The sequence below is a fragment of the Sprattus sprattus genome (genome assembly GCF_963457725.1).
Source record: "Sprattus sprattus genome assembly, chromosome: 4".
Taxonomy (NCBI): Eukaryota; Metazoa; Chordata; class Actinopteri; order Clupeiformes; family Clupeidae; genus Sprattus; species Sprattus sprattus.
Window position 1 is genome coordinate 47,430,214 of NC_137923.1, and position 20,828 is coordinate 47,451,041.

The 20,828-nt window shown below is 42.8% G+C and overlaps 2 protein-coding genes across 2 annotated transcripts; one reads left to right on the plus strand and one right to left on the minus strand.

Annotated features, from left to right (window-relative positions):
* Window positions 1–1,336: 1,336 nt before the first annotated feature.
* On the plus strand, window positions 1,337–3,500 carry cfap20 (cilia and flagella associated protein 20). Its single transcript, XM_080838169.1, has 6 exons — window positions 1,337–1,487; window positions 1,999–2,078; window positions 2,189–2,300; window positions 2,410–2,598; window positions 2,874–2,984; window positions 3,297–3,500. Exons 1-6 carry the CDS (start codon window positions 1,404–1,406, stop codon window positions 3,300–3,302), a joined length of 582 nt encoding a protein of 193 aa, XP_080694295.1. The 5' UTR covers window positions 1,337–1,403; the 3' UTR covers window positions 3,303–3,500.
* A 115-nt stretch (window positions 3,501–3,615) lies between these two features.
* On the minus strand, window positions 3,616–19,109 carry dgat1a (diacylglycerol O-acyltransferase 1a). The gene is made up of 17 exons (XM_080836460.1): window positions 18,842–19,109; window positions 18,053–18,140; window positions 14,483–14,523; window positions 13,894–13,979; window positions 13,523–13,575; window positions 12,968–13,073; window positions 12,591–12,719; window positions 10,613–10,687; window positions 8,116–8,219; window positions 7,971–8,009; window positions 7,748–7,789; window positions 7,526–7,570; window positions 7,228–7,340; window positions 6,179–6,244; window positions 5,782–5,869; window positions 5,361–5,423; window positions 3,616–5,162 (listed from the first exon to the last, which is right to left on the minus strand). The coding sequence occupies exons 1-17, from the start codon at window positions 19,066–19,068 to the stop codon at window positions 4,995–4,997; spliced, it is 1,533 nt and encodes a 510-aa protein (XP_080692586.1). The 5' UTR covers window positions 19,069–19,109; the 3' UTR covers window positions 3,616–4,994.
* Window positions 19,110–20,828: the final 1,719 nt, after the last annotated feature.

Genomic DNA, 20,828 nt, shown 5'->3' on the forward strand with positions numbered 1-20,828 from the left:
TAAGGCATGGCATCTCCACTACCTCTACAGTTGCACTGCTTTATTGAAGACTGGGGTGTGGGAGAAAAGGCAATGAGTGGTCTCAGCAGGTGAATGCAGACTGCCTTTCAGTGATGCAAATTTGTATCTCTGTAGGAGGCAGCGGAGGGTACGTTCCTTTGAATGTTCCAGGACTATCCAGTAGCGTCTCCCAAACCACTGGGTGAAGTTTTCTAACTCCGCCTTCATCTCTTGTTACCTTGGAAATGTCTGTGTGTAGGGGGGAAAAAGCTGCAACTGCAGAAAAAAACGGTCTAGTTAGCCTGTGAAGCCTGCAGTTTGGCAAGTGGCCTAACCGATGATATTTTAAAGGTAAAGGTAAAGGTCAGGCATATAGACGGTTTTGTCAAAAGACACCCTGCATCCTTCGAACAACGGGATGGAGGCAGTGCATCATAAATCCTTAGTCCCGTTATTAAGTGGTAACACGCAGCCTCCCTTAGCATTTACAAAGAGAACGAATGCTGAGTAACATAACAAAAATGCATTTCAGAGGGGAGAGAAGAAGAAGAAGAAGACAAGGAAGAAAATGAAGAAAAAAGTCTATAGGGTTCATAGTTCCAACAACCTTTTTATTTCGCCCACATTAATCTCTTCTGCAATGGGCTAAATATATAGGCTACATGTGCAGGTCATTCTTATGTTCCCAGGGTTCTGTTCCCAATATTTTATCCTAGGGTCCTGTTCCCAGGGTCAATTACATGGGGACATCGGACCCTGTGAACATAGATACGCTCCCATATCTGTGCAGTAGATTTGATTATAAACAGTTTAAGAGTTATTGATAAATTGTTTAATTTAAGCATTATAAGTGCAACAACGTTTAGCTAGATATAGGATAAGACGCTCAAAACTTTGGCACGAGCCTGGAACCCACCATGGTGGTACCATGGCAACTTCAGAAGTAAACAGAGATCAACTCAACGTGACAAGGGACCTGCGTCTCGTATCATAGCAACTCTAAAAAAAAATACTAAATGAAGACAGCTGGCATGTTAGGTGTAGGGCAGAGATAGTCGTAGATGCACATCTAAATTGGTATTTAAAACGAATATTTCAGCTTAGATATATTTTTGCTGTTTCATGCCGCTAGGTTTTCATATATTTACATAAAGAGAACAGGGCATACGTAAAACAGATTTCAATCATATAAACGTCGTGAAAATTTGAGCGCGCGTTATTTTTTTTCCAGTTTTAGCCGGCACATTTTGAACATAGCTGTATAACCGGAACCTTTTTTTCTTAATCTGTCGCTGCTACACGGAACGTATTAACTTGAGCAAAAACCTAACTCGCATCAAAACACAACACAAGGTAGCTAGGGAGTTAAACGCGTTTTGGCTTGATGGTAAGAAGCTAGGAATATGTTTAAAAATACTTTCCAGAGTGGGTTCTTATCGATTTTGTATAGTATTGGAAGCAAACCTCTGCAAATATGGGACAAGAAGGTAAGAGTCGTCCATTTTCAGTCAAATTTGCAAGCTAATTTATCAGTTAACGTTAGCAGCTTCTGATTCATTTGACGGGTGTTTGGCTTTTTTATACTATCAATAGTGATGGGCGAGCCATGTAAGCAGCAAACTTAACGGTAGCTGGTAAATACTCAAAAGAATTTAGCTGGCTATTTTACGTCAGTCAATTAACACAAAGCTACTGTGGTGTCTTGTTTGTTTGCTGTCCAGGTGTTCTCAGAAGTAACTTTAGCTTGGACTAAGCTTTTATGGATGGGACGTCATGCATCCCTAATGTGTCATCTACTGTTGTCTCAATTAGCTAGCTGGAAAACTGTGTACCAATAGCTAGCTTTAAGCTTAACTACCCAATGGATGTTTGAGCTACCATGACAATAATTTAGCTATAGCAGTGCAGTTGCTTTAAATCGTCGGAGTTGGAGCATGTCGGTCAGCCAAAGTTACTGCTTAACACAGCTTAATGACTGTTTTTGATACATATTAACAGGTGAGGAACGGTCACATTAAAAGAATAACAGACAATGACATTCAGTCTTTGGTTCTTGAAGTTGAAGGAACTAACGTCAGGTATTGTGGCTCAATTTCTCATACGTATTTTTGCCCCACTGCTCCTTGAAACGTTTGTTTTGACACTGTTCCTTCAAGCAATGTTTAAACCCTTTTATTTATTTCTATAGCACAACTTATATAACATGTCCAGCGGATCCCAAAAAGACACTTGGCATCAAGCTTCCCTTTTTGGTTATGATCATCAAGAACCTGAAAAAATACTTCACCTTTGAAGTTCAGGTAGGTTTACACTTTAAGCACACATACCAAAATTGGTCTTGGAAACAGCCATAATATTGCATGCTTAGTTCCTGTTAATAACCATTCTGCTTGATTTCTCATGGTCAAGGTCTTAGATGACAAAAATGTGAGACGGAGATTTCGGGCGAGTAACTACCAAAGTACGACTCGAGTAAAGCCTTTCATCTGCACTATGCCCATGCGACTGGACGACGGCTGGAACCAGATTCAGTTTAACCTCTCAGACTTCACCAGAAGGGCATACGGCACTAATTACATAGAGACGCTTCGTGTACAGGTGAGAAACATGTATACCATTTATTACTTTGATGTGATGTGTGTTTTTTCTGTACTTTTTGTTTTGTTTGGTGGAGGTCCTCCATTAAATGTGTTCTTGCTTGAGTCTGCAGCCCAGGTTCAGCTGCCTCCTCATCCCAAAGATTTAAGTTATTAATAGATCAAGACAAAGGGAACATGAAAGCATTTTCTTTTCACACTGCATACAATGTCCGGATGTATTTTGATGGACTTGAATTTGATGGTGCTTTACTCATAAGTCTCTTTGCTGTGCAGATTCATGCTAACTGCCGCATCAGAAGAGTGTACTTCTCTGACAGGCTGTACTCCGAGGATGAACTCCCAGCCGAATTTAAACTTTACTTACCTGTACAGAACAAAGCAAAGGTAAGCTTAGCAGGATCAGATCATTAGTTATGTGATCAAGTACAAAAACGTACTGTTAACTGTCAGTGAAAATTTGCTCTTAGTTTCCCACTGTTCCTGCAAAAAATAAAGTACAGGCTGAAAAACGGTCAATTAAATTGAACAAACAAAAGTTTTTCCAGGAGTTATATGCCTCTGTGTGCCGTTAGTCTTTCTTTGAACTAGCAAGGTTGGATAAATGTGCTATCACATATGTACAGCAAAGCTCTTTTCAGTATGATATGGATTACAAAGACCAAATTGAATGACATCAACTTTTCTTTTCCATTGCAGCAGTAGAGCAGCTGATCCCCGTCCTCCATTCCAGATGTTCACTGTACTGGTGTTCTGTCTCCCAACACACAGCTGGAATTAGTAGTGCATTTAGTTTTCATTTTTACTTTATTTGATATTATTTTGGAACCATGTGATTTGTCTTGCCCTTTTTTCTTTATGCCTTGCTCTCTGCACAAATAAAATCATTTTATAGGCACCGTATGAACGAGGCTCATGCTCTTGGTATTATTCCCACACAGAAGCACCAAACACTTTTTTCACACTCACACACAAACACGAGAGAGAGAGAGAGCACTGAGACAGTTCCATGGGCAGGATTTTATTTCACTGGTGACGCAGCTGCCAAGGTCTCAGAGCACAGAAATGCACCTGAGTACTGCATTGCATTGCATTGCATTGCATTGTACTTACAAAACCCTCTCCAGAACAAGGAAAAACACAAGAGGACAAAACCCAGACTCACAAGACACACTTGCTTGCATCTCTTTGATTTTCAGGATGGTGTTTTTCGGCTGTCTGAATGTTTAGAGGTTGCTTATACACATCTTTGCATTTGACTGATCAGGTCTACAACAAATGATAAAATGTTTGACAAGATCTGCTTTCACCTAATAGAAAGTTAAATTAAAGAAATGCTCAGGAATAAAATCAGATGAACAAATTAACTGCATCTTAATGAAGTTAAGCCCTAAGTAATCATGGGTATTGTCCCTTTCCATTAAAAACAAGAACGCTATTTCAATAAGCTTAATATGTTTGTCTAAACATCAATGTAAAAACAATAAGAATAATGTGCTTTGTTTGAACTGTGGAAATATATACCAGAATGAATGGCTCATATACTGATGGTATTGATAGCTTATAGTCACAGGTAAGAATTGGCAACAGGTTTGTTTGAAATGCAACTCAACCCTAAGATGCGTGCAGACAGAATTTGACTCAAAGGAAAAACCTCTCTGCCAAAAACATTGAAGCATTTCAACTTGACATCAACCAAAAAAAAATTAAAATCACATGTTAATTGTTCAAAAAGTCACCATTGCTGAATAACACTGCTTTCACTGTGCAAATAAAATAATTCACAATTGAAATTAAAAGTCTTATTGCGCCATGTTCCTTTTAAAAGGAACACCACCACAGCTTTGCAAACTATGCGCATGCATATTGATAAAGTGCAAAGAGCGAACACAATCATATTTCAGAAATCAAACTGATCACACTAATTATAGAAAAATAAATACATATGATTAAATACACACAAAAAGCCACTGGCATACTAGAAACAATCATTAAAGTTTTCAGCATATGAAGCATTGCAATAGGCAACAGCGATCACTCATACAAATACCAGTAGTAGGCAGGTACATTCTGTATATGAGAACACATTTGCATTGATCATTATAGTGCTGGAGTTTCAAGTATGAAAAGGCATTAAAAAAAATGTTCTCGTGCTTTGGTTGGGCAGTGGTGGCGTCAGGACGATTGCACATTATTCCAGCACAACTAGCTCCGACTAGTGCAATGGCAGATAATTGGTCTCGGATGGGGAAGATTCTTCAACTGGAATACAATATTAATTTCTTACAATTCTTTTCCGGACTGAGGCAGTTTCCTCTGGAAAATATTTCCCTTTAAAAATATACTGTTCATATACATTCTGTATTTTCCTAAACGGAGGGAACCACTGTTGCTTATTCAATTCTGTCCAGCCATTTTGTTGGGTTCCCCTTGGGAGTGCATTACATAGTAGTCGTGGACGTACATGAGCACAGCGATAGGCTGGCCAATGATGAGTGAGATCCAGACACAAGCGTTGCCGTAGTTACCCCTCATGTACCGTCCCACAAACCAGGCCAGCGGAACCTGAAACGAAAAAATTTAAATAAAAAAATAAACAGAAGGGGTGGTAGGCAGTCATAAACTAGATGGGTGAGGCAGTGTTTAAAAATAAAACAAATGAATCAAATAGCAATGGCTTCGATCTGATACTCCCACTTCATCTTAAAAATTATGGAGGGTGGTACTCTAAAGTGTCTGGGGAGAAAGAGAGAGGAGTCAGACCTGCGCCATCATGCCCATAAATGCCCACAGACGGAACATCTTCAGAGGCACGCTCACCAAGTACTGCACAGAGAGGGAGAGAAATAGAGAGAGGGGGAGAGAGAGAGAGAGAGAAAACAGTTAAAGCTGGCTGCTCCATCACATTAGCCAGAGATGTATGCAAGAACATTGTGCGTTTCCCTGTGTGTAAAAGCATTTGTGTATTTGCAGATGGGTAAATAGCCAAGATAAACGTCTTATATAAATAATATAATGTGTGTGGATGTCTGCTGGAGTCTATTTCTCTATCTGTTTTCTCTGTGGGTGTACACCTATGCAGCATGTATGGTTGTGCCCATTTGCCTCTGCACATGCTTATGTACGTCAGTGTGTGTGCGTGTGCGCGTCCGACTGTGACTGCTTTACTGGAGCCCCCACAAACCTCATGAAAGAAGGCGGACACCAGGAATACGGCGGTCTGGGCGAGCAGCTTGTTCACACCTCTCCTCAGCATGGGCTTGTAAAAGTGGCTGAGGAGGAAACAACAAACACCCACATAGTAGTAATTATTCTGACAGGAAGGGTGAGAGGACATTACGTCCACAACATGGTCTTTTAACAGACTAGGGAGGAGACCTGAAGGCCCATTAATGGCTTTTGCTTTACAAACTGTGGCCTTGGTTCGTTTTTGCACTTGATACTAATTGGCGATATCTGTTCATGCATTATCTTGTGCTGTGTAAAGGGTATCTGTGCAAGTCCTTAAGCTGCCAACAGTATGTGTCCAAACACTAATCATTTTTCACGCAGTAATGTGACGATCCAGAGGATGTGCTCACCGGAGACACCACTTATGTACTGGAATGTTCCAATTAGACCAGAAATATGTGACAGATTCTGAGTTCCTGCAAGAAAAACATGAATACAAGTGAATGCACATACAGCGTACACACACATACAAATTCACACAAATACAAATTTACACACATACACATCCAAAAGTAGCCAGAAGAAATCCAATGCATCCCATTCCACATTTCCCTTCCGATGACGGCCATTTTTATTCCATACAGCTCTTATCAGCCCCTGTGCAGGCTGACGACAGCAGTGCTTAAGCCAGTGGCTGCTAAATGACTTCCTCTGGACAGTCTCTGTGAAAAACGCCAGACCAGACAAGAGCTGAATTTAGCACTCAGTTAATCCCCAAAGAGAGCCCTTCTGAAAAATAAAGACACAACGTTGGACGAGCTTCATAGAAAAAAAAAAGTTTCTTCTCTCCACCCCCCCCAACCCCCCATCCTCCCACGCCAAGCCAATCTAGGAAATGTCTCTTTCTATCTATCTGAAAGAGACAGAGTAGAAAGTTTGTGATGTCGGAATGACGGTGTGTGCTGGCTTTCCGGAAATGCAACAACAAACTTTGATCAAGCGTCTCGGAACGACTCACGCCACTGAGCCATCAATCATTCTCGGTACCCGGCTAGGCCACGGAATCAGAAGAAAGCCGACAACAAAGACACACGTGCGCACACACACACACACACACACACAAACACACACACACACACACACATACACACACACACACACACACACACACACGCACAGAATAAGCATCACAAAGTCATTACATGAAGATGAATCCTTCATCTTTCGTTATACCCATCGGGACTCATCAACAGCCACAACCAACAGCTCTATACAGGCCATATCAACAGGAAACAGCATAACCATTGTTGCTAGCCAAACATAAACAAGGCTCTGTCACACTTACAGATCCTAAATTGTGTTACATCAAAATGTGTTTTAGGCTGATATGTCAAGGTCAAACAATGACATACTGCTGCTTTAATAATCACAAAATACAATCCCCCAAACAGGTACTTACCACCAGTCCTTGTAAAACTCCCGGTCGCCAAACCGCATCAGCTCAGCTACAAAGTTTGTGGAGGAGTGGAAAAACCAATAGAAAAAGATGAGCCAGATGAAATGATTGGGGACCTGTCGGGGTACACAGAGGAGAGTAGAGGAGAGAAGAGGAGGAGGAGGAGGAGGAGGATGATGGGAGGACAAGAACGCAAGGTGGAGTGAGGAGGAGAGGAGATGAATGAAAGATATCACACTACACAACGTACACGTTTTGCTCTATGCTTCATCACATTTATCTATTCCTATCAGAGACTCACTGCAAGCTTCAGCAGACGTTCCACCATCCTGGAGAAGTCCATGTCCTGTGTGGGAAAAGGAAAAAGCCATGAAGGTTGAAGCTGAACATTCTACCTTCAAATTAGCAAATGCAAAACAAAGAAGCTGATCAGCATCCATTACAGACAAATATCTAGCCATTACATCAACTTTAATACTGTTACTTGATCTTAACCAGCAAATGACAAGTAGCTAATGCAAACCTGAAATGGCTTCATGGAGTTCTGAACAGTAGGCACCATCCACTGCAAAGGACAATACAAGTCAATACAAATTAAAACCACATATTTCAGTTTCCTTATCTTATCTGGAATGCAGTGTAGAGTAATACACACAATGAAGCAGGCAAGGTGAAAATTAGCAACCATTAGGGAGAAATGATTGTCAAAATTGACCAAAGGATGGCGGCGAATCGGATCGCCATACCTGCTGTATCAGTCCCACCAGCAACTGCACGAAGAAAAGCTGTGAAAGGAAGCAAACGTTGAACGAGTTCATTCAAAACATTCCTTTCCAAAAAGACATCAGGCAATGTGTGAAGCGGGACTTATCATCCAGAGATCTCGCTTACCATTTCAAACAGCCTCCTCATGAGGAACCTGATACGTATCCGTGGAGACCGTGGAAAGTTGAGCTCGTAGCACAGTGTCGGAGCGAAAACAAAGTAATACAAATCTAGAAGGGGCGAAATGACCAGGGGAAATGACCAGCCAATAAACTCAACATCAACCATGCAAATTGTTAAGGCTCAACAGACGAGGATTTTTACATATCCGCCATGGGCCTCAGATATCGCTACAATTCCTTTGATAGTGCTGATAGAAATACGTTACCCTAAGATAATGTTTTACCATATAATTTTCACCATATTTACAAAACATGCAGTATAGCAGGCCCTAAATCTTGTATAAAGATTAGAATTTTCACATACTCCTAGACAAAGTAGTGTATGAACCAAGGGCCCCCTAAAATAGATTTGTTATTACGACTGTGTGTGTATTTCAATACTAACTCATTTTAAGTTTTCTGAGCCCCACATACAGTGGGGAAAATAAGTATTTGAACCCCTGCCGACTTCGCAAGTTTGGCCACTTGCAAAGAAATGTGTGATCTAGAATTTTAATGGTAGGTGTATTTTAACAGTGAGAAACAGAATATCAACAAAAAAATCCAGAAAACTGCATTTTATAAGATTTATGACTTTATTTGCATTTAATGCAAAAAATAAGTATTTGAACCCAAGCAAACAGCAAGAATTCTGGCTCCCAATGGCCAGTTATGTGCCCAAAAAGCACACAGATTAGTCCTCATTAGGTCTAACAAGGTATACCTGATCTCAACTGGTGACCTGTATAAAAGAAACCTGTCCAAAGAATCATACTTCACACCTTCAACCTCACCACCATGGGCAAGACCAAAGAGCTGTCCAAGGACGTCAGAGATAAGATTGTAGACCTGCACAAGGCTGGAATGGGCTACAAAACCACCGGCAAGCAGCTTGGTGAGAAGCAGATAACTATTGGTGCGATTATTCATAAATGGAAGCAACACCAAACAACTGTCACCCGCTCTAGGTCTGGGGCTCCATGCAAGATATCCCCTCGTGCGGAATCAGTGATCATTCGAAAGGTGCAGAATAACCCCAGAACTACACAGAGTGAGCTTGTGAATGATCTCAAGGCAGCTGGGACCAGAGTCACCAAGGAAACCATTGGCAACACACCACGCCGTCATTTTTTGAAGTACTGCAGCACTCGCAAGGTCCCCCTGCTCAAGGAAGCGCATGTACAGGGCCATCTGAAGTTTACCATTGCACACTTGAATGATTCTAGGGAGGATTGGGAGACAGAATGTGGTCAGATGATACCAAAATCAAGCTCTTTGGCATCAACTCGACTTGCCGTGTTTGACAGGGGGGGGAATGCTGAATATGACCCCAAGAGTACATCATACCCACCATCAAGCATGGAGGTGGAAACATTATGCTTTGGGGCTGTTTCTCTGCCAAGGGTACAGGACGACTCCACCGCATCAAGGGGACTATGGATGGGGCCATGTAACGTGGAATATTGGGCTTGAACCTCGTTCCCTCATTCCCTCCCATTGAAATCACAACCTTAAAGATTTGGAGAGGATCTGGAAAGAGGAGTGGACCAAAATCCCTCCTGAGATGTTTGTAAACCTGGTGACCAACTACAAGAAACGTCTGACGTCTGTGCTTGCCAATAAGGGTTATTCCACCAAGTACTAAGTCATTTTTGTCAGTCAGTTTTGGGGGTTCAAATACTTATTTTTTGCATCAAATGCAAATAAAGTCATGAATGTTATAAAATGCATTTTCCTGGATTTTTTTGTTGATATTCTGTTTCTCACTGTTAATATACACCTACCATTACAATTATAGATCACACATTTCTTTGCAAGTGGCCAAACTTGTGAAATCGCAAGGGGTTCAAATACTTATTTTCCCCACTGTAGTTGCGTCACTGCTGCTAAAGCTAATGCCATTATTAAAAATTTTACTTCAACCTTCAATCCCATCATGCAGAAATATACTGCAGAGATAGTGAGCATTTGTCCCAACCCAAGTGGTAGTTGTGACTCACTATACAGCACTCTTCAACCGGGAGCCCAAAACTGACTTCTCACATGGCTTCCTCTGTTCACTTAACTACAGAGGCTGAAGCATATAAAACCCCCCGAAAAGGCACAGGCCTTGGCACAGTCAACGTGCCCCTTTATGCCCTGATGGTGACTGTGACCGAAGGCTTGGTGCGCCAAGAAAGCACTGAGAGAATACCCTTCCCTCGACATCAAAACACGTTTCGTATAAATCGCTCCATTTCTTTTTCCATACAAAAAGTTATAGTTTTTCACTGGGTCATGGCTGGAAAGATTGGCTGTGCTTTCTGTGCTTACTCTTTGAGGTAGGGGTGTGTTTGTGTGTGTGTGTCTCTCTCTGTCTCTGTGTGTGTATGTATGTGTGTGTGTGTGTGTGTGTGGGAGAGTATGTGTGTATATAAAAGAGAGTGCACTCCTGACTCCCTGAGCTCCAGAGGTCTACTCACCTCTGTGTGTGAGATTGCCCGGGTAGGTCACCTGAGCGTGGGCTGCCATCCCATTGGGTTTGTGCACAGATGGGCCTGATGAAAGGATAAAAATCAAATAAGACTTGAGCGTTAGTCGGATGAAAATTGAGGCTTTACAGCGGATCAGACTGAACTACAGGGAGACAAACAGAGACAGAAGGGCAGAGTGAATTTAAGTACACTACAATTGATGTGTAAGATGACTTTATGCTTTAAACTTATACTGTGAATGTATGTGGCTTAAGTTTAGCAGGAGGGTTTACCTAAGGCCTCCTTCAGTACAGAGAAGCCACACTGATTATTATCTGGGCTACTTCCAAACATAACTATAAATCTGTGACCTTGATGTTACTGAACACCTCTGTTTCTCTGGTTAAGTAAAAAAAAAAGCCAAGAATGATAGCCATTGAAAAAATGGAAAATAACAGTCCCAAAGACGCATCCTACTGAGGTACTTATTATGTAAATATATGCAATTAGTTTTTTCAACTATATTAACAAGAGTTCATTTACTCTTGTGTCTTATTCATGTTAAAGGCACCTTGACTTGACGTGAGTCCTGTTCTGTTGAAGTAATATTTGGACTGAGCTGCCTGAATTAAATTTGCTACCAGCAGGTGGCAGCACAGCACAGGCTCGAGACTGAAATACCACCCAGGAGAAGATAACAGCGCTGAGGAACTTAAGCTGAGAGGCAGAGTGGGTATGAATGATAGTGTGTGTGCTGTGTTTGTATGTGATCTATGCACACACTGATGAGTGTGCCTGTGTTGCTCTGCATGCCTGTGGGTCTTCATGTGCATATGTGTGTGCGCATAACCTCGCATTTGTGTGTGTGTGTGTGTGTGTGTGTGTGTGGGGGGCGGGGGGTTTGGGGGGGGTGGGATGGGGGGCGGGGGGTTGTGCGCCTCTGCACACTGTTTGCTTGCTCGGGAATGAAAGACTCAATATTTGACTAAACGCTAAAATCTCATTGCGGTAAACAGCGGCGGAGCCAAAGACACGCGGGTCACAGGAGTTAAGCAGGCAGAGGCGCGCACTGAAACTAATTAAACCTCCATCAGCCCCCCCACCCCAGCCAATCCACCCCCTCCGACCCACTAGATCAGCTGCATTTCAAGCAGACTCGATGGGAGTCGTGGGGTAGGATGGTGGCAGGGCAACAACAACATCATCATCAACAACAACAACAACTCATCAGTTCTGCAACGCTCACAACTCTGTGGGTGAAAATGGGCACACATATCTCTCTCCTGACAGCATCAAATGCAGCAGTGGCCTGTAATATATTCCCCTTCACTTGGTAGGCAGGCAGGCAGGCAGATGTCCTGATGTACGTTTGCATAAAATGAGTGGTTGATGTGCAGACAACGCAGTGCTTGGTATAGCTTCAACACCTTTTAGCTTCATTTTAGAAAACATCCTCAGCTGCTTTGTACCTTCTTTACACATACAGAGTCATTAACACAATGTACCCGTTATGTTGCTTCAAGGCTTTCAGGTAAAATGTAGCATTGGGGCTGGCAAGACAATACTTACATGAGCAGCGTATTGTTCTTATATCAGTGTACTGTATTGTTGTAATACCAGTGCATTGTTGTAATATCTTTCATTATTTCATTTATTACATAAGAACACAGTGCCTGAGGAAACTTTGTGTGTGTTTGGTGTGTGTGTGTGTGTGGTGGGGGGGGGGGTTTCGGGGGTGTGGCCAGTGCCATAAACCTCTTTTATGTTCACATCCGGTCCTACATATGTTTTTCACTGATCAAAACAACAACAAACATCTCTTCAGTCAGGGGATAGAGGTCATAAGCACAGTGCTGTGGTTAGTGGCACACACATACGCACGCACGCACGCACGCACGCACGCACACACGCACACACGCACACACGCACACACGCACACACACACAGCGGTGACGGTGATAAGTTTGAGGGCGGAGGCGGGACTCACAGGATTGCGAGCGGGAGAGGGTGCGGGCCTTGGCGTGTCTAATCTCGCGACTCCACATGTTGACGTCCTTGTAGGAGTACAGTTTCAGGAGCAGGATCGTGTAGACGCCTAGGGCAATGATTCCTCCCACTGCAAGACAGGGAAGAGGGTTACACTTCATCTGCATGATTGGGAAGGTGGCGGGAACACACGGACATTATACTGTACATGGAGTGTCTATCAGGTGACTAAGAAGGCACTGGGGAAAGTGGTGAGGATGATGGAAGGTTGAATTCAATGGAATGGTATACAGAGAGTGTATGAGCAACAATAACCTATGGAGAGGTTGAGAGAGCGAGAGAGAGTGTGTGTGTGTGTGTGTGTGTCCCTTGCTGTACCTGGGGTCATGGAGGTAACGGACAACACAGTAGCTGCGGGGAAGATCAAAATGCTAGAAAGATTGATGATGTAGAGGAATGTTCCGGTGCCCTCTGAGATAGTCCCCTGTGGGAAAAGGAGCACGTTTGAAAATGAAGCCACATGACGGCACAGAGAGAACCTCCTCTCTATATTTAATCCACGAAAAAAAACATCAGCAGTCATTCTGCTTGGGAACAAGAAAAGGAACAAGTCGAGAGCTAGTGATGGATGGTTTCCACCCTTTTAGTGAAATTTGGGACTAAGGCGGTGGAAGGGGAGTGTGTGTGTGTGTGTGTGTGTGTGTGTGTGTGTGTGTGTGTGTGTGTGTGTGTGTGTGTGTGTGTGTGTGTGTGTGTGTGTGTGTGTGTGTGTGTGTGTGTGTGTGTGTGTTGTGTTTGTGTGTGTGGTGGTGGGGTGGGGGGGGGGGGGGTGTGGGTAGGGGGTGCATGTTGCTGGTGGGTACGAGGACAGATTAGAAAGATTTCACAGCGCATCCGCCGCATTAGTCACATGCGTTGCACTGTGACACTTACCACAGAAAGCCTCCGCTCCGTGTACAAAGCTGCCATTATGAACACATTGGAGGCTGAAAGAGCAAATAAACAAATTAGACGTGGGTGCTCAACGCTAAAGAAAAAAAGGAAACTGCTACATAACATTAGCTCCATATTGCTCAATTGTGGATGAGGCATGCAGAAATGTGGAAAATTGATGGATTCGGCTTGGAAAGGCACTGCAATTGCCAGTCGAGACGGCCCGGACACCAAGCCTAATCCAAATAAAAAGGAACGGCTAAGATTAAATTATGCCATCAAAAACCTCAAGCTTGGAAGAACAAGAAGAAGAAGAAGAAGAAGAAGAAGAAGAAAAACACCCAGTCACTGAAAGTTTAATAAAAACGTACCAATGATAAGGCACGATGCAGGCCAGCTATAGGGGTCCTTAAGGAACAGGGACACCACCTGGATGGGGTCCACAAGTATCCCGTACCTGTAACAAAAAAAGCGATGGCGTCACAACAATGCACAATGACATGTATAGTTCAAAATCTAAAATAGGCCTAAAATAGAGTCGTCTTGGCCTAAAAGTGACCTTCATGCCCGTCAGCTGTGCCAAAGAGTGGGGTAACGTAGGGAGTGAGCTGGTGAATTAGTGTCTGTGTGCGCACACACACACACACACACACACACACACACACACACACACACACACACACACACACACACACACACACACACACACACACACACACACACACGGCCCACACACACACGGCCCACACAGCATGGTGGCAAAAGCACCATCCCACTCTGATCCTCCTGTATACTTTTTTATCTTGAGTAATATAGCCCTCAGATGACCCCTCAAAGAATGTAGGTCACTTATGTGTCAAGGCAATGAGGACAAACTCAGCCAAGCAGATAAAACAACTCATATGTGCCTATGCACCTTGGCACTTGTCACTTTCAAGCTTGTGTGAGCATTCTACTTACTTGATGAGGTTCTCCAGGAAAAGGCGTGCATTGCTCAGAACCTGTGGGAGACAGCATGGTGTGGGTTAGTGTGGGTTTGCATTAAGTAGAGGGATGGTCTGCCTGCCTGATGACAACAACAACTTCTCCCGCTCGAACATCTACAGAGATATCTCTACCACCGTCCCGGCCGTGGGGAGGCAAACCAAACCAGATCAAAGTCCCCCAATTGAGTCGCATTCCATGTCACTTTATCATCACAGAGAGACAGATAAAGCAAGCGGCTACGACAACAAAAGAAGCTCACCCTGCCAGATCTCTGTCATACGAAAGGCCTGCCCTGAAAGGTTCAATAATCGGCTGCATGGCACATCAGACAGTAAACTGTTCACACAGTTCCTGTTCATAGATTTTAGAAGATTCCATGAAACGGTATCGTCATGTAGTCATCAGAATATTCTCGTTTTTTGTTCTACTTGTCTACACCGTGTCTTCTGGATAAGATCCCCTGAAGAAAAAGAAAATTCCTTGATGTGTGTGACTGCTACGCAGCTCCTCTTGTTGATGCAACTGTTATATTAGCGGATCTGGCGCTCACCTCTCGGCTTCATTCATTTATTCAGGATGTCATACATTCCATTCTCCCTCAACATATTATTTTCCACACAAGCCATATAATTAATCCTTCAAGGCCACAAAAAAATTAATGGAGCCTCCATACTGAAAAGGTTATTATGAGTGTTCGCCTCTGTAAATCCACATAAGATAACTCTGGGAATACTTGCAGGTACTTGATGGAATGGCACATAAAGACCGGTTCATCAGAGGTTTAATAATAATGATGACAACTGAGACTTCAAAACAAGCAAGGCGCCTGCACGTATGTCTCTCATTTAACAGGTCTTCAAGAAACTCCTGTCAAACCCAAAGAAATAAAGAGTGAATGGCAGCACGGGACCTGAAGACATTTCTCAGAGCTTTGGAATTTTTTTTCTTTCTTTTTGCTCTTGAAGGACTGAGTAAGTGCCTTTATGTTTAATTGGCTCAGTCTGAGGCCATGGTGGGTTTATATATTTTTTTCCCCTCTCTTTTTCTCCCTCTCCCTCTCTCTCTCTCTTTCTCTCCCTCTCTCCATCTTGCTCTCTGTGTCCCTCTCTATGCTGCCCTCCCTCTTGGAGGAGCGCCGCCACTGAAGGCAGCCCTCTGAGGCTGCAAGGTTCTGCGCTCCTGGCCTAAGATCTCGGCAACCATTTTCCGCTTGGGTTTCATAATTATTCATTACTGGACACAAAGAATTTTTGAGGATGTTCTGAAGGGAATGCAAGGAGAGGAAGACAGAAAGAGAGAAAAAGAGAGAGGTGGCGGTGGGGAAGGAGGGGTGTGGAGGCAAGGAAAAAAAGGCCCAGTGAGAATGTCAATGTGATCTTGTTTCAAAGCCAGGATTAATACTGGCTTTTGAAATTACAATTTGCTCTCAGTAGCTTTGAAGACGACAGACCAGTGCTCCAGATTCTCTCCAATGTGAGGGGGAAATTGATGTTTATTTTTAGAGGGCATGTCACATTCCCAGCAGTCATCAAAGTAATCCATTTCAAACTTCTTGATTGAGCATTACTGTGCAAAACAGCCCAAAATACCCACTGGATATGCCACTGGCAGAAAAAAAAAAAAAAAAAAAGAGTGTAAAACTTAATGTCCCTCTTTAGAGAGGCAGAAGTGGCAGCAACTCGTAGGCCAGCAAGTGGGAGAGAGTGACACGGTCAACGTGTTTGGAGGCTTTCCCACCATGGCCAGGTCTCTGGCCAAGTCACACGAATTTCCCACTGGCAGCGCCAGAACACCTGGCAAAGCCTGTCTGTAGGGTGCAGAGGTGAGATCCATATAAAGAACAGAGAGCAAGTTTGGGAAAGTGATAAGAAGCCAGGAGCTGATAGCAGGGAGAGATAAAGGGGAGGGGGGGCAATGAAAGGTGCAGTAACACTCTTGTTCAATTAACATAGCTTTATTTATTCTTTAGGCTGGACATGGCTATTAGGTGTAATGATGATTTAATCTAGTAATACCTTTTCACAGGGGACCACAAACAGACAGGGGGAGAGAGAGTGAGGAGGGATTGAGAGCAGAACGAAGAAGTGGAGGCCTGGACAAAGAATGACAGAAAGAGAGAGAGAGAGAGAGAGAGAGAGAGAGAGAGAGAGAGAGATCCTAAAAAAAATGAAATGAGATAGAGGGAAAAAGAGGTAAAGATAGATAAACATGGAAAGAAAGAACGAGAAGAGAGGGAGAGAGAGAAACTTGGCTGCCCTGCACAACTGAATGGAGTAGACAGCCGGTCACACGGCCAAGAATCTACGTCTGTGGTCCAAAGTCCTTCCCTCTCTCCATAAAGCCAGTGTGGGGATTGGAGAGAGAGCTGCTTTATAGCTGATCCCTGGTGTCATGGTGTTAAGTCAGGTTTTGAGATAGGTGAGAGGGTAGGCTATCACCAGTACACATCCTGACGGATTCTCTAATCTTTCTTTTCTGTAGGAGTTGTTTTTTCCCCACCATTCTTGCTTCAGAGGGGTTGTCTCTTCATTTTACCACCCTAGTTCCTGGGTGACGCTCTGTTCTGTTTTGTTTTTAAAATATGTTCTGTTGTTATTTTCATCAATGCTGGGGGTGATGGTTGATCAGTGGTGGCTACACATTAACCTAATCCCATCACTTTGAAACCTTGAAAGTTTCTGTTACGTACAACCCAGACACACTAGGCAGTGATTGAGATCCTTCATGGTTGGGCGAGCCGCAGACATATATTTTTTTTTTTACTATAAATAGCCCTGTGACCTTCAAAGAAGGTTAAAGTAATTAAAGGCACATAAATAAAAGAGGTGGCACACTTTCCTGCCATTCTAGTGTAGTTTTATGTAGATAGTTAGAAATAATTGGCCATTACAATAAAACCTGGTTTCAGATGGCAAAGGAGAATAGTAAAAACAAAACCTAATGCGTTAACCTTCACGAACATCATACCTTACATGTGAATTAACACCCATAAATATCATCACCTAAAACAATGATGTCATTCTGGAGAATGGCCAATAAAGTCACAAGCACCACTATAAATTCAAAGCCCTGGAACCTAACAGGAAAGTTAGCCTTAACACAGTCTGCAGCCTGGTGTCCTTTGTCGAGAGTGAGGCCTCAATGCCAGACCTGTACTTGAGCCAAATGATAAACACAAAAACACCACAGCAAGAGGTTTGGACAGACATGGCCTTGTGACACCAACTCTGGAGACATAAGCCCCCTGTGCCCACAAAAATATCTGAGCCAATCTCGGTCTCCCAGGAGAACAGATGAAGACATGTTTTCTAAGAATTCAATAGAAATGTTTCCTTCTTGTTCTACAGCCTCGAAATACATCTCATGCAGGAGGACATGCGTTCACTGCTGATAAAGGGACAAATTAACCACTTATATTCTATAAGAAGGTATAGTAAAAGAATCTAGCTTACAGTCACAATCAAGCAACAGGTCCAATCAAATACTGTACCTACACTTGTAATGTACACATTTATACACGTATTGTACACATACTGTACTTACTAGCATAACCACACACCAGTTAAGGATCCCCCTGTAATTGCTGTAGCCACTTTCGGAGCTGAGTAGGGACTCCTGGAGGGTGTGACATCTACAAGTAAGCAAAGAGGAACAACACAACAGAATATTCATTATATTACAGAAATACCTCCAAACACAGGGCACTGAGGACATGTTTCTTTCAGAATTTATGATTTCGGCAACCTTGACCTTTATCCACTGATACTTTCAACCCACCAAGGCTGTGCAATTGTGAAACCAAAGGCAAGGGACACAATTGCTTAAGTTGCCTAACCTTACCACATTTTTGAAAGAGGATGGAATTGCAACACACTTAGCCACCAGACTAAATGACATTGTAATATCCTTCTCATTAACACACAAATACTGGTCAAAGAATGACTTGAATGTATGCATTATTTGTGAGCGTCTTACATGACGGTTTTTAAACCACGAAAATGACATCTTGAACAGTAGATGTTCACGAATAATCAACACCCTTTTAGATAAGAATGTTCGCTATACATGTATCGAACTGCCCAATTCAGCAGCATTCAAATATGCAAAGCTTAAAATTCATGTAGGACGCTAACAAATAATGTTCATATTATAATGACAACATAGTACTAGGCTACAATGTTGCAGAATAGCCAGATTTGCAGCCTGTTATTGGTGCCTTCCTAAATTCACATCAGGCACTAGCATGCTAACACCTTGGTGGCACGAAAACATACACTAGAAGGTGATGGAAGACATTGCAATGTTGATGTAGAAGAATGAAGACACTATTACCTGAGCCTTTCTTTGATGGCATCGTTGTAGCTCTTGTCCTTGCGTGGTGTCGTTGATGTGGTCCGCACCTTAAGTGGACTATTTTCATTGTTGACACTGGACGCTTCACCAGAATTACCCGGCTTGCTCCCGTTCGATGGTTTAGAATTCAGGACCGAAGACGCGGTATCAGAAATTGTCGTTCTCCTCCTGCGCGTTAACGGACCCCTCTCATATTTGTCTCCCATTATTCTGTTTAATCTGCATTACGACGACGCATCGCAGGGAAAAGTTTCTCTCAAGTTCCACGTAAACCTGTTTATGGGGCTGATTGAGATCAGAGGTGTAGTGGGTGTGTTCAAAAACGTTGGCGTCGCGCATGTCATAGTCAAATTAGGGTCATGTTCGTAGTGTACAGTCTAAGGAGGAGGCAGGCGTTGGTTGGTGACTGGTTTGTTAAATTATTTAATTTACTTAATTATTCAATACGTTATTTATTAGTACATTATTTTAAAATGCTTGGATGCATATAGCCTAGTCGGATTATGGAAGAATATTATTTCTTAAGTAGGCCCAGTTGCAGCCTAGTTTACTACTTTTCACTCTGGTTCAGCCTGTAGTAAAGTCACCCGTCTACAAGTAGAAATAACAACACCTAAGTAGACTTCTTCTTTCTACCAAATGACACATTCCCTACTGAATAATTCCACAATGCAGCACTGGCATATTTTATAAATGGTTCAGTTTTATGTGTGTACACTGTTTTGTCAAATTCAGCTAATTGTTCCTCTTGGTCCTCTATAGTTGTCTCTTCAGAGTGTGCGCTCAAAAATGCACACAGTCCTTACTCTGTATGGTAAACAAATATAGTGGCTTGGACCGAGCCATACACAATTCCAGCCAACCTTTCGCCAGAATCCCAGACTGTATTTTTAACCAAAGATCAAGAAATCCTTTGTCTGGGAATTCCCCGCCCCTTCACTGCATTTCATTTGCTCAGTTGGTCTGGCAAACTACTCAACAGCGGTCCACTTCACTCACGTAATTGGACACGCCTTTAACCAATCAGACCAACGATACTATACAACGATACAACGATCGGTAATAAAGCAAACACATATTTTTTCTGTATGAATTGTTCCAGGGCAAGTTTCTGTTCTGTTTTCAAAGAAAACTTGCCTTATCGAAGTTTTGCTTCGGCAGCCACCATGTCCAATGTTTAAAAACTCTCTGTGCAGTAGATTTTGTAACGTAGCCGTGGTAAGTTTAAATCCGCCAATGGCGCGCCAGGTAGCCAAAAGCCAGTTTGTGATTGGTCCCAGAGATCCTGAGAATGCTGTAATGAACGGCTGTGCAATCTTTGCCAGACCCACTTCAGAGGCTAAATCAAATTGGCCGGAAGAAGAGGGGCGGGACTTCCCAGACTAAGAAATCCTACCATGGCCCCACAGATAATGGAGACACAATCACAATTAAACAAAATCAGCGTATGCTAGTGAATCACTACAAAGAGACAGTGCAGATGTGTTCCAAAAGAGAGTCACATTATTTTTGTTCATGTAATCAATGATTTACAAACAGGAAATTAATCAGTTTTTGGAGAAAAGTATATCATATTTACAGCTATGTTTGAAGAATATTCCTGTGAATATTCCGGTCTCTGCCTGACTGATCACCTGTTTATATTCCGGTCTCTGCCTGATTGATCACAAGGCTACTGTGATATATAGCCTACTGAGGAGCCTCCTGTTCCTCAGACTATTACAGCTGTATAACCAACCCTACCTTAACCCAAACCTGAATCAGGGGAAAGCTGCTGATTGAATAAACTATGCTAATCTTCCCACTAAAAGTGCTAACGTGCTAACTTTATGTAGGATGACCATATTTAAGCTTGAGAAAAAGAGGACACTTCGTCGCGGGGAGGGGGCGTAGGTTATAGCATACAGATGACCCCCCCACCCCCACCCCGTGTGACGGGGTTTTGCCATCTTTTCCACATGCAGAT